At 49.8% G+C, this 12,837-nt stretch overlaps 1 protein-coding gene across 1 annotated transcript in view; it reads right to left on the bottom strand.

Annotated features, from left to right (window-relative positions):
* Positions 1–12,583, bottom strand: part of LOC136164614 (two pore channel protein 2-like) — a 51,962-nt gene extending 39,379 nt beyond the window's left edge. Inside the window, exons 1-4 of the mRNA XM_065929829.1 lie at positions 12,310–12,583; positions 4,446–4,534; positions 3,347–3,461; positions 329–457 (exon numbers count right to left, since the gene is read on the bottom strand). Of these exons, the coding sequence (XP_065785901.1) occupies positions 329–457; positions 3,347–3,461; positions 4,446–4,534; positions 12,310–12,384 (408 nt within the window). The 5' untranslated portion in view covers positions 12,385–12,583. The remainder of the gene's footprint in view (positions 1–328; positions 458–3,346; positions 3,462–4,445; positions 4,535–12,309) is intronic.
* Positions 12,584–12,837: the final 254 nt, after the last annotated feature.

Here is a 12,837-nt window from a genome sequence, read left to right as displayed (position 1 = left end):
AAATGCAATTCAGGGAAAAGAGAATGGAAGGATATATGCCGGAGCTGGAACTAGCACTCTGTTCTGAGGCTGCCCTGCACCACATTTTTTAAAAATGTAGTTTCCGTTTCTTTTTCCTTTAATTTGGAAGTGCCCTTGAAACATTAAAATATTCACGTTGTCACATTTTGCCCAGTTGCGCTTCCCTTGTGGTTTTCTGGCAGCTGTGCCGCTGGTGCTTGCTATACCAACATCTGTGGTGTTTCTTGAACCCACTGAAACCTACCGAGTTTTTTCATACTTTCTGCCTTTGACCACAGCCTCTCAAAGGCACCATAAGAGCACTCACCACTATGGTTACCATGACGCAGATGTTTTTTGTATCCTTCCAGAAGACCTTCTGAGGAGTGACTTTTGCAAAGTGGACAAGTCTCCCAAAGAAGGCAGTCAGACAGAGCACTTCTGCTATTGAGGTAACCTGCGGCAAAAAAACAGAGCTGTGGCTGAGTTCTCTCCTACCCCCTGACATCACCCTGCGAGAATCAGCAGTGTCCCTCAATTCTACTTGGGCTTCCCTGGTGGTTCAGATGGTGAAGAATCTGCCTGCAATGCAGAAGACGCAGGTTCCATCCCTGGGTCGGGAAGGCCCCCTGGAGGAGGCAACGGCTACCCTCCCCAGTACTCTTGCCTGAAGAATTCCATGGACAAGGAATCTGGAGGGTACAGTTCATGCGGTCACAAAGAGTTGGACACAACTAGCAACTGACACTTAGCTTAACATTACTGAAAGTTACAGCAAAATTCTTAGCTGGTTGGAATGTTTTCTTTCTCTTAAAGAAACCTGCCTCTCAACCACAAATCTCATGACCCAACTGACAGGGTTTCCTGGAAGGGGCAGGGGGATTGTAAATTAGCAGGCAGAGGACCCCCAGAAGGCATTTCCCCAGGAAAGCGGGGCTCATGGATTGGCAGAAATGGGCATCTGCTATGCTCTCAAATTCCCTGTGTTCACACTCAGAATAGACATCTAGAAGTTCAGTGTCTCTAATAATAACGCCCCAGAGATGTGGTTTGAAATGCCAGGTCATTCCTTAGATCACTGACCTCCCGCCCTGCTGCTTGAATTTGGCTGAATGCTACCAGACCCACCTCGATGTCCTGACCACCTCCTCCTTGAGCTACGGGGCATCAATTCCAAACTCCCGCAGGCAGCTAGCTTTGCAGTCTGTGAGTGCAACTCATATTAATACTTTGCCTGCGCTTGCCAGGAGACAGTAAATCCTCCCTAACAAGAGTATTTTTCTCCATCAGTGGGGAGAGAAAAGCTCAGTGAGGGTGGAGGGGATGAACTTCTCAAGGGAAGGAGGAAGGGGTTGGCTCTGGACCCTGAAAGCAGCAGGTGGCACAATTTCTCCACCCCCGACTCCAGTCCTCAGGAGCCCTGGGCTCGGATATGGGCTGCAGCCTCTTCAAACTTTCTAGCTCTCAGCCTGTTCATCCTTGAGAGGCTATAGAGACTTACTGTCAAGACTAGGCTTACAAAAGGGCCTGGGGCATTCCAGGACACCCTGGCTCAAGATGAGATTTTCTTGGTAATGTTGTTGTTCAGTCGCTAAGTCGTGACCCCGTGGACTGCAGCACGCCAGGCTTCCCTGTCCTTCACCATCTCCCAGAGTTTGCTCTAACTCCTGTCCACTGAATCAGTGAGGCCATCCAGCCATCTCATCCTCTGTCATCCCCTCCTCCCCACCCATCCCCCATAACTTGACTTTAGAGACATGAAGTAGAAACACTGGCTGAACAGACAGCCAAGCCCAAGCTGTGTGTGACCGATGAGAAGGGTGAGGACACAGCAGAGAGGCAAGGGGCTGAGAAGAGATCCGTGGAAGCGCTCCTCGTCCAGGGCCGGGCGGCGGGGCGGCGGGACCAGCTCTGGTCAGGTCTGTGAACGCACAGCTCTGCTTCTTCAGGTTTGCTGTTTGTTTTGACAGACACTGGGCTAAAAGTTTTCTGCCTGGAGACGTCATTAATTGTGACATCCTCATCAAATGAATACCACCAACCTTGGGAGCATCCAGGGAAGATTGCCAGCTTTGATGGCCCCCAACAAGCACAACTCTGCTTTTTTACCTCTCTATGCGGGGTCCTCCCTGTTGACCCAGGGCTTGGGCATGTGAAGGGCTCTGGGCACCTGGGCGTTGGCGAGTATGGTGTGAGTGGAGGGTGACGATGCTTGCATGTTAGGACGCAGCTCCTTTTTAGACCCCCATCCACAGGGAGAAGCCTGAGCCACGAGGAGTGGCCGAGAGAGAGCAGAGAGCAGGGGCGCTCCAGTCCATAGATCCAGCCATGTGAGCCCCCAGCTGCCCAGATCCACTACCCCAGCCAAGAGAAAAATCTGCCCAGTTGAGTCAGTCACCTGCAGACTCATGGGAGGCAGGAAAACCTTGTTCTTTAAGGCAAGGGTCAAGTGAACTTTATCTGTCAAAGGACCAGACAGTAAATATTTTAGGTTTTGCAAGTCATATAATCTCTGTCATACCTACACAGAGGCGACAGCAGTGCTGAGTTGGGAATTAATGTGAGCAGGTCATCAATTTATTACTTGGAACCCATCCGCAGTAGCTGGGTAGTCTGATGCCTTACTTCAAAGCTCCTATAAATAATGACTTATGACTATGAAAAAAGCTAGATGTGTGGCAAGTACAAGACACATATTACACTATATGCTCACAGTGTCTACTCAACATTAAATAAACATGCCTTCAAACATCACTTGTCTGTTGCATATAACACTATATGCTCACATTTGCTGCTGCTGCTGCTGCTGCTAAGTCGCGTCAGTCGTGTCTGACTCTGTGCGACCCCATAGACAGCAGTCCACCAGGCTCCCCCATCCCTGGGATTCTCCAGGCAAGAACACTGGAGTGGGTTGCCATTTCCTTCTCCAATGCAGGAAAGTGAAAAGTGAATGTGAAGTCGCTCAGTCGTGTCCAACACTTCGAGATCCTATGGACTGCAGCCTACCGGGCTCCTCCGTCCAAGGGATTTTCCAGGCAAGAGTACTGGAGTGGGCTGCCGTTGCCTTCTCCTCACATTATCTACTCAACGTTAAATAAACACTCCTTCAAACATCACTTATCTGGCCAGTGTGTCCTTGTATGCATGGAAGACCCAAAATGGCCACTTATTTTCCAATGTCTACTGAGGAAAAGCATCAGGTCAGGGAGTAGGCAGAATTCTTCCAACCCCTCCCCCGGAAAGAAAAATGAAACCAAATTCATAAGTATTGAAAATCTGAGGGGGAAAATGTAACTGAATTCATCTATGGCAAAGTCTGACTAGCCATTCCGTGCTGAGAGCTTACCAAGAAAGGGAGCGGGAACACGGCTGGTTCCTCAAAGAGGGCAAGCGCAAGGTCGACCCAGATGAAGAAGTAGGTGGCTGCCCGCATGGTCCAGTGGTTATAGAAATGGTAAAGTCTAGAGCGGAGAAGAACAGAGGGAGTTACAAACGAGGAGCGGGAGTTCAACAGCTACCCCAAGCCCCATTAGAAGAAGAGGAATGGGAGGTCAACGACAAAGTCCAGGCTCTGACCACCCTTCCTTTCAATCCTAGCGATTGACTGAGTGCACACTACAAAATGTTCACAGGGAAAAAAACTCCGGGATATTACCAGCTCTCAAAGCGCATTCTCTTAACAGTCTCAAGCTAGGATGAATACCCTCCTGGTGGGGTGCTGGTGACCTTGAGATGTACTTTTGGAGGGCTGACACAGAGCAAACCCTCAGTCAGAGTGACCTGTTATTAATATTACATGGTGCAGAAGCCTACTTGATTTATAATGTGTATCAGCCCATCTCGGCATGGTGAACCCAGAGAGATCTCGGGGTCACACGGTTCTCGTTAGGAGGTATCCCGAAACCTGCCAGACAGCATCCAGGCATGAGGCATCTGCTGCTGCCTTTGGAGGTACTGACACCTCAGTCCTGATGGTAAGAATTTTTTTTCTCTTATTCTGAGCTGAATCTTTGGTTTTAGTTCAACCTTTAGGGGGTTAGGGAGAAAAAGCTGAATTGTCATGAAAAAAACAAACATATGAGTCCCATCAAAAGGCAATAGAAAGTAAAAGAACAAGTCTTCTTTTCACTTGGGAAGCTCTAAGAGGATAACTAGGAGAAAAAGATGACATGTTTCCAACTTGGAGGTCTTCTCTCCTGTCCTGGGTGTTACTTACTCAGTTATCTGACCTTAGTATATTTGCTGAATGCTTCCCTACCTGTGAGGCACCACGCTCTTAAATCTTGAAAAACAACACCACTGGATTTTGCCCAATTCTATATGCCATACCCTAAATACTTATCAAAATATTAGTTGATACAGTGACTTTAGTTTGGGTTCAACTTCAAGAATATGAAGTGCTAAAGGACAGGTGACTCTAGGTGACAGTTTAACACTTAAATTACCTGATGGCCTGAGGGGATGTCTCAAACGGAACGTTTCTGTTGTACTGGGCGTCAGAAACATAGGCAGCTGCCAGGAGAAGATCCTGGTCCTCATTGGGAGAAAGAAAGGGGAGAACAACAGTCAGAGCCAGAAAGGGCACTTTGCTTTCTTGTTTGTGAGTACTGAGTATCCAAGGAAAGCCCTCTTCTCCTCTCCCCCACCCTCCACGCTGCCCCACTCTCGCAGGAAGGAACCAGCACTAATGCTGCCACACACCCACCGCCAGGCGTTTTCTGGGCAACGAGAATCCTGCTTAACTTTCTGGAATTCAAGTGTAGGCTCTCAGAGGAGGAAATGAAAACCACTTGGATAATACAGCAGATTCTTTACTGTCTGAGCCACCAAGGAAGCCCCATATATTTAATAAGTGCACTTAAATGGTATAATTCTACATTCATAAGGGCTTCCCAGGTGGTCCTAGTAATAAAGAACCTGCCTGCCAATGCAGGAGACCTAAGAGATGCAGGTTCAATCCCTGGGTCAGGAAGATCCCCTGGAGGAGAGCACAGAAATCCACTCCAGTATTCTTGCTGAAGAATCCCACGGACGGAGGAGTCTGTGGGCTGCAGAATATGGGTCACAAAGAGTTGGACACGACAGAGCGTCTGAGCACATTCATACACCAAGACTCAAACTATAGACTTTAAATAAGTATGGTTTGGTGCATATTAATTATAGTTCAATGAAGTTGTTAAAAATTGCCCTCCAAAAAAAAATTTGGATTAAAATTTGATGTGGAACAATAATCTCACAGGTGAATTAACTGCTGTAAGAATATATAATCTGCTGATTCACATGCATTCTCAGGGGTCTCAGGGGTCTTAAAGACAGATCATTAAAGCCTAAGAAACATCATATAAATGTGTTAAACAATTATTACATATTACATATTTTCTTTTATGCAGTTAAAAAATATTTTAGTAGAAAACGTAATATCAATTATTGTTCTGTGGAATATCTTGAACCTTCAGGAACACTAGAGTTCCCCAGGACATGCTTAGACAGCTATAATATTTTAGTTATAAAATACTTGGCATCAGCAAAAGTTGATTTTTTTTAACGAACACACATTAATTTTAAGAAAATTCCATTAAGCTCCTAAAAGATCACATTGAGACAGCAAAGAATTCTGATACCAAAGATTTTTTAAAGAAAATATTTAAAGCAAAATCTCTTAAAGGCACTACTATTTCCAATTTTTGAAGATGATGAGGGAGGGACTTCCTTGATGGACCAGTGGCTAAGACCCTGTGCTCCCAATGCAGGAGACCGGGGTTGATCCCTGGTCAGGGAACTAGATTCTACGTGCAGCAACTAAGAGTTTGCATGCCACAACTAAAGAAAGATCCTGCGTGCCACAACTCAGACCCACTACAGATTATTTAATTAATTAAAATTTTTAAAAATGATGAGGGAAATCCCTGGTGGTCCAGCGCTAAGACTCTACACTTTCCCTGTTCAGGTTAGTTCTCTAGTGATCACTGGTCAGGGAACTAGGATCCCACATGCCACACAACTCAGCCACACACACACATACAAAAAAATCTTTCCAGCCCCAGGGAAACCGTTTGTGCACAAATATGAACAGTTTGACAACTATGAATTTGAGGGCAATCATCCACACAGCCACCAGGTAGAAAATGAAAAAAAAAAACCTTGTTGCTGTCAGTCACTCAGTCGTGTCCGACTCTTTGTGACCCCGTGGACTGCAGCACGCCAGGCTTCCCTGTCCTTCACCATCTCCTGGAGATTGCGCAAACTCACGTCCATTGAGTCGGTGATGCCATCCAACCATCTCATCCTCTGTCATCCCCTTCTGCCCTCAATCCTTCCCAGCATCAGGGTCTTTTCTAATGAGTCGGCTCTTCATATCAAGTGGCCAAAGAAATTTCTCAGGCAGCTGGCCCCTGAGGCTACCTCCCTCAGACCCCACCCAGACTCCCTGTATTGAATATGTAAGCATCATGGCACCCCATCCAAATGCCCCCTTGCCAGCCAAACCCATGCCTATCATTTTTAAATACGTTTACACTTTCATAACAGCTAACTTAGATAAATGTTTCAAAGCTTTCCCATTCTTCACGGCTATTCCGTTTCTGACACCTATCTCTTCTTAGGATCCCACCTGCTCTGTCCTCTGGTTCTTCTTGTTTTCCTTCCCTCCATCTCATGTGTGTACGACTTCTAAGGCTCCTGCCCATTTGTGCTTGGGAAGAAGTCCTCTCAATAGGCAGAGTTATGGTACATGAGCATTCTCACTTGTATTAAGCCCATTTATATCTTCCTTGTAAAATGAATGACTTTTCATCCAACCCAAGAATGTGGCTTATGTTACATATGCCACTCCAAAACTGCATATACTTTTCAAGTTTACATGGGAATCACTACCCAGGTGGCATTCATGGTAAAGAACTCGCCTGCCAATGCAGGAGACATAAGAGATGTGGGTTCAACCCCTGGGTCGGGAAGATCTCCTGGAGGAGGGCATGGCTATCCCCTTCAGTATTCTTGCCTGGAGAATCCCATGGACAGAGGAGCCTGTGGGCTAGAGTCCATAGGGTTGCAAAGAGTTGGAAACAATTGAGCCAGCTTAACACGCATGCATGCCCATGTCTACTGTGAAAATGGCGAAGACTGGATATCAGGCATTCCTCCAGACACAGCTGAAAAGTGGCTTCATATCTCAAAACAGCAGCTCCAGTCTAGGGGAGATACTGCTGACTGCCGGGACAATAGATCTCACCTCCCAGGCACAATACAATCACCTTCAGAGCTTTTCTTGTAAAAATCTTGCAGCCCATACCAATTACATCGTTCTCTGGGAGGTGGGACCCAGCACTGAACTTTTAAAGCTGCCAGGGGATTCCAACGTGCAGTCAAGGTCAAAACATCACTGGTCTAAATATGGCCATTCTAGTACTGTTTCTCAAAGGTTTTGTGTTTTCATGGCACTTGGACAATAACTGACTTCTCCTGGGTTTTTTTTTCTTCCCTTTTCTCAGAGCCATGACATTTCCTTTCCACTTAAAAACATATGTAAGAGTTTTGTGTTTTCTCCTCCTACCCTCCCCACTTTGTAAGCCTTCATTCTGAGGAAGGTGAATAATTTAAATCCCTCAGGGCAAGAGGGAGGAGGGTGTCCAGGAGGGAGGGGGAGATAGAGTCCAGTTCTTGTAGAACGAACAACTGGAAGCTCCAGATACCTTTAAGTTCAGAAACCCTGTTAAAACTGAAGCTGCTGATAAAAGTGCTTTGAAAAATGCCACGGGATTTCCCTGGCAGTCTAGTGGCTAAGACTTCACCTTCCAATGCAGGGGTTGCAGGTTTGATTCCTTCTTGGGGAGCTAGGATCCCACATGCCTCACAGCCAAAGAAAACAAAACATAAAAACAGAAACAATACTGTAACAAGTTTAATGTTGTTGTTTAGTTGCTAAATCTAAGGCAGGGGTCTCACTCTTTTGTGACCCCAAGGACGGTAGCCCACCTGACTTCTCTGTCCATGGGATTTCCCAGGCAAGAATAATGAAGCAGGCTGCCATTTCCTTCTCCAGAGGATATTCCTGACAAGAGATCGTACTCAAGTCTCCCGCAATGGCAGGTGGGTGGTTTACCACCGAGCCACCAGGGAAGCCCCAGCAAGTTCAATAAAACTTTAAAAATGGTCCACATCAAAAAAAAAAAAACAAATTCAAAGAGAGAAAAAAGCCAATATGTCTTATTTAGATATAGAAGAAAGTTTATAAAACTTAAGGTAAAGAGAAGTTACCATAAATTTCAAGTAAAGTGCTTCCCCTTGTCAGATTTCCCGTGTCATTAGAAACACCATGCCCTCTGTCCATCTCTCTCCCTGCCTCCCTTCTCTCCTCCCGTAGGGCACTCTGATGTCCAGAAGACAGCAGATCATTGCTTCCCCATGCACCTCACTCCCACCTTCAGTCAACAGCACTTCTCCTGGCGTGCCCACAGAACCAAACACCAACTCCCTGGCTTAGCCCTTAAGGCCTCTCCCTCTGTCTCGGCTCCCCCACTTTCCCTATAGGAATCCCTTCTCTGGCCCAAATCGATGTACTGACTGTCCCACTCCCAGCTCCACGCCCACGCCTGATCCCTTGCATGCCTAAAGCCAGGAATATCCTTTCCAACCCCCTCCATGGGGACCCATCTCAAATTTCACTTTCTCCTTGAGGACTGCCAATGCCAGCAGCTTCCATTTCCATGTGGGAAGACAGCCAAGGGATGCTTTCGAAGTGTATGGTGAGTGATCCATACAAAGAAATGGCTTCTGAGGGTAACCTGGGCACGGTAGCCTGGGCAGGAGGGGTGAGAATATCAGTGAGCTCAGTGTGGGTATAAACAAATCGTGTGCCTCTGTTCAGAAAGCAACAGCCTAAAGGCCAAGGGCAGCCTGAAGATATGTTTTGTTTGGCCTAGAGAGTTCTTTTTGGATGCTGGCTACTGATTCAAATTTTTTACAAAACTGGAGCCAACACAAAAATGTGAACTTCTGGTTTCTCTTCAAAAGATCATAACATCTGGCCATGTTGGGTTGTACTGCAGGAAGTTTTTGCAGCCCGCCCTGATGCTCGGTCACCTGAAGGAACGCTTAGTATGTTCCCCAATTTTGTGGGTTAGGCAGGCCGACCTCCCAGTCAGGGCCAACTTGGCTGGCTCTATGGTCATCTGGGGCTGATGGTCTGGGACCAGCTGCACTCACACAGCTCGGCCATGTGCACCCCACGCAGGCGGGCCAGGGCCCTTCCCTCAGGGCCACTGGGTCCCCAAGAGCATCTGGAGAACACACCCCAATGCCCAAGTAATTTTCATCCCTCTGCTTGCATCACATCTGCCAGTCTCCCACCGGCCAGAGCAAGTTTCATGGCCAGTGGTCTCCAGGGCTGGAGAAACGGACTCCACCTCCTGATGTAAGGGGATGCAAAGGCCCATTGCAGAGGGGGAATAGATCCAAGATGGAGTGGCCATTTTTACAATTGATAGTCCACGTGGCACAACCAGCTGGAGGTGGGTAGCTGTGGTCTTCTTTGTCCCGAGGACATGCCCTCTGGGTCACAAGCCCCAGTCCCCTCCCCAGCTGAATTGTTCCCATCCAGGTCACTACTTTTATGTTGCTCCCTGGCCCCTGTGGACATTTCAGCTTGTGACCACACCTGATTTAGGGTTTCCCAGGTGATGCAGTGGTAAAGAATCTGCCTGCCAGTTCAGGAGACCCAGGAGATGCACATTCAGTGCCTGGGTCGGGAAGTTCCCCTGGAGGAGGAAATGGCAACCCACTTGTCTTCTTGCCTGGAGAATCCCATGGACAGAGGAGCCTGGTGGACTACAGTCCATGGGGTCGCACAGAATGAGACAGGACTGCAGACACATGCATGAGTTGATCTCTACCTGATTTAAGTAACACCCTCCCAAGCCTTCCTGGTCACTGCCCTTTCCTCCTGCAAGGAACCTCTCTGAAAATTGCTATAAGGGAACACCAGTGAACCAACAGCCCCCAGACAAGGTGATCTAAGAGTTGGACGAACAAGTTTAAACATAAAAAAGAAGCACATGAAGTATCAAGAGGTGATCACATACAGTCACAAGGAAACAGCCTAGGACATGGGCTCTCAGCCTTGGTTGCCCTTTCAATACTTAGTAGCTTTACAATTACTGTTACTGGAACTTCTCTGGTGGTCCAGTGGTTAAGACTCCACGCTTCCAGTACACAGGGTGTGGGTTTGATCCCTGGTTGGGAAGATCCTCCATTCTGCAAGGTGTAGCCAAAATCAGGAGAAAAAAATTACCATTGCCCAGGCCACAACCAGGCCAATTAAATCAGAATCTCAAGGTAGAGTCTAAACCCAGATTTCTTTTTTAAATTAATTTATTTATTTTTAATTGGAGGGTGATTGCTCTACAATATCATGTTGGTTTCTGTCATCTATTCCCATGAATCAGCCACAGGTATATGTATGTCCCCTACCCCTTGAACCTCGCTCCCACCTCCCACCAAACAGAGATACATTTCTAAAAACTCCCCGGGTAATTCTGCCCAACAGTAAGGCTGAGAATCACTAGCATCGGATTATTTCTATTTCAAAACTGAAAGTTTTGGTCAAAGCACCAGAATGGCTTGCCATCTCAGCAGCAGCCAAAAGCAACACAAGGCAGAAAAGGGTTCTAAATAACTATTTGAAAGGGCAGGGCAGAAATGCATTTCAGGTGACTAGGCAGTTTCTTAAGTGACCCCAAACTAACTTTTAAAAAGGTTAACCAGGTCAAATTGGTACCAAGTGTCTGAGGTCTGAGCTGCAGTTTAATGACTTAGTCAATACTGCTATCTCAGAAACTGGGGTTCTGCTGACAGTGACCTGTTGGTACCAGGCTCTTCATCCGCTCTGCCTGCTCCCGGCTGACCCCTACAGGCATGCATTAAGCTTCTGTCTCACTCAGGACTCTGGGCTGTTTTCAGCCCTCCTGGAATTTCTAGAGGCCTCCAGTTACATTCTTTAATTTTGACAAAGAAGAACTGTGTTGAACACACAGTGAGACACCAGACAGACTGAAAAGATTCCCTTGCTGCAGAAGACTGGTGCTCACCATCAGCTTCATCGTTTTGCAGAATGAGGGGAGCAAGACCTGGGCTGGGTCAGAGCCAGGGACCAAGAATCCTTTCCTTCTCTTCCTCCTTGCCTTGCTTTTCTCCGCTGAATCCTTTAAGGGACAGGGTACATGGTAGAATCTACCTGTTGGAAGTGGCCAAGCCCCTCTGGGAGGCCAGTAGGCCAGGGAACACTGGGGGAACAGGGCGTTTAACCCCACCCAGAAGCCTGCCCCCGGGACCACCCTGAGCAGGGTGCAGGGGCCATATAGCTGAAGGGGGGAGGAAGGGGAAGACTCCTCCATACACTCAAGGAGACAAAGGACTGAAACACCCATCACCTCCCACACACTTGCAGGACTAAAGGAAACGCCTCCGTGTGCCAAGCACTGTGCCCTGGGCCTCACCGACACTGTCTTCTCGAGACGGGTGTGATTTATCACCGCCACCCTTACAAAGTGGGAAACCAGAGACTTCCAGCGTCTTGTCATTCACAGCTAGCATTTCCTGAATCAGAGCCGAGGCTCTTTCCATTGGCGCCCTGCCTGCCTCTCCACTGAGTTCTTGTCCTGGGAAAGGAAACAGCCCGAGAACTTTCAAGTTCCCAGCCTCCTCAAGCTCAGGCGGTCTGGGTGAAACCAGAGCTGAGCGGCTGCGCAGCGCGTCTGCCCGGCCCGCAGCGATCCGAAGAGCCTGGGCGGCAGCCGCACTCCCCGACCCACATCTTCCAGCTTCCCAGGCATTTCCCTTGCGGCGGGACCCTCGCTTGGTTTCCTGCCGCCATGGAGCGCCGTGCGGCGGGCACGGGCCACCCAGACCCGGGGGCGCGCCACACGGGGAGAGGACCCCCCAGCACGCAGCCGGGGCACCGATCCCAGCTTGGCCCCCGTCCGGGGAAGGCGGCTGCCGGCCGGCCTCCGGGTACAGGCTTGACAGCTCCAGTAACGACCCGAACGCGCGGGGCTGCTGCCAGGGGCACGGCGCCTCTGCGCTCCAGCGGCGGTGCGCCTCCTCCAGCACCCGAGCACCCGGAGGACCCAGAGGACCGAAGAAGCCCGGGGGCGGAGGGGCTCTGCATCCGCATCTCCACCCCGGGGCCCTCGTTCCCAGCGGCCGGTACTGGCTGGGCTCGGGGTCGCTCTCCATCCAGGAGTCCCGCGGGCCGCAGACGCGGGGCTGGGGGCGCTGCCGTCCGCCCGCAGGCACCAGCCCTCGGGGCGCCCTTACCTCCAGGTCGGGCGGCCCCTCGGAGGACGACGGGCGCGAGCGATGCGTCCCCGCGGCTCGGCTGTCCCCGGGCATCGCGGCGGCGGCGCGCGGGGCGGGGACGGGGCAGACCAGGGCCCCGGGCAGCGGACTCAGCCCTCGGGCTGCTGGAGGCCCGGGCTTGACGCGCTCCGCACGGCCCTTCGCGTGACTGCGGCGGGGCCCCGCGGGCGGAGGATTGGCGGCGGGCGCGGCGGGTCCCCGGCTCTGGCCCCTTCCCGCCCTGCCTCCGGAGTAGAGCTGAAGCCAGGGGCGGGGACGCGGTCTCGCCCGGGGCGGGGGCGGTGGGGGGCGGGACGCTAGGGGCTGAGCGGATCCAAGGGGCCGGCGGTGCAGGGGTTAGAGGCCGAGCTGGGGACGGGTCCCAGCCGTGCGCCCTGGGCGCTTAATTGCGCCTAGCTTTCTGTATCAATAAAATACGAACAAGACCTTCCTCCCAGAGTTGTTGCGAGAATTAAAGGAGTTACTGTATTCAGTTGCTGACACCGG

This window comes from Muntiacus reevesi, chromosome 3 (genome assembly GCF_963930625.1).
Source record: "Muntiacus reevesi chromosome 3, mMunRee1.1, whole genome shotgun sequence".
Lineage (NCBI taxonomy): Eukaryota > Metazoa > Chordata > Mammalia > Artiodactyla > Cervidae > Muntiacus > Muntiacus reevesi.
Note: the sequence above shows the minus strand (reverse complement) of the source record. Positions and strands in the feature narration are given on the sequence as shown.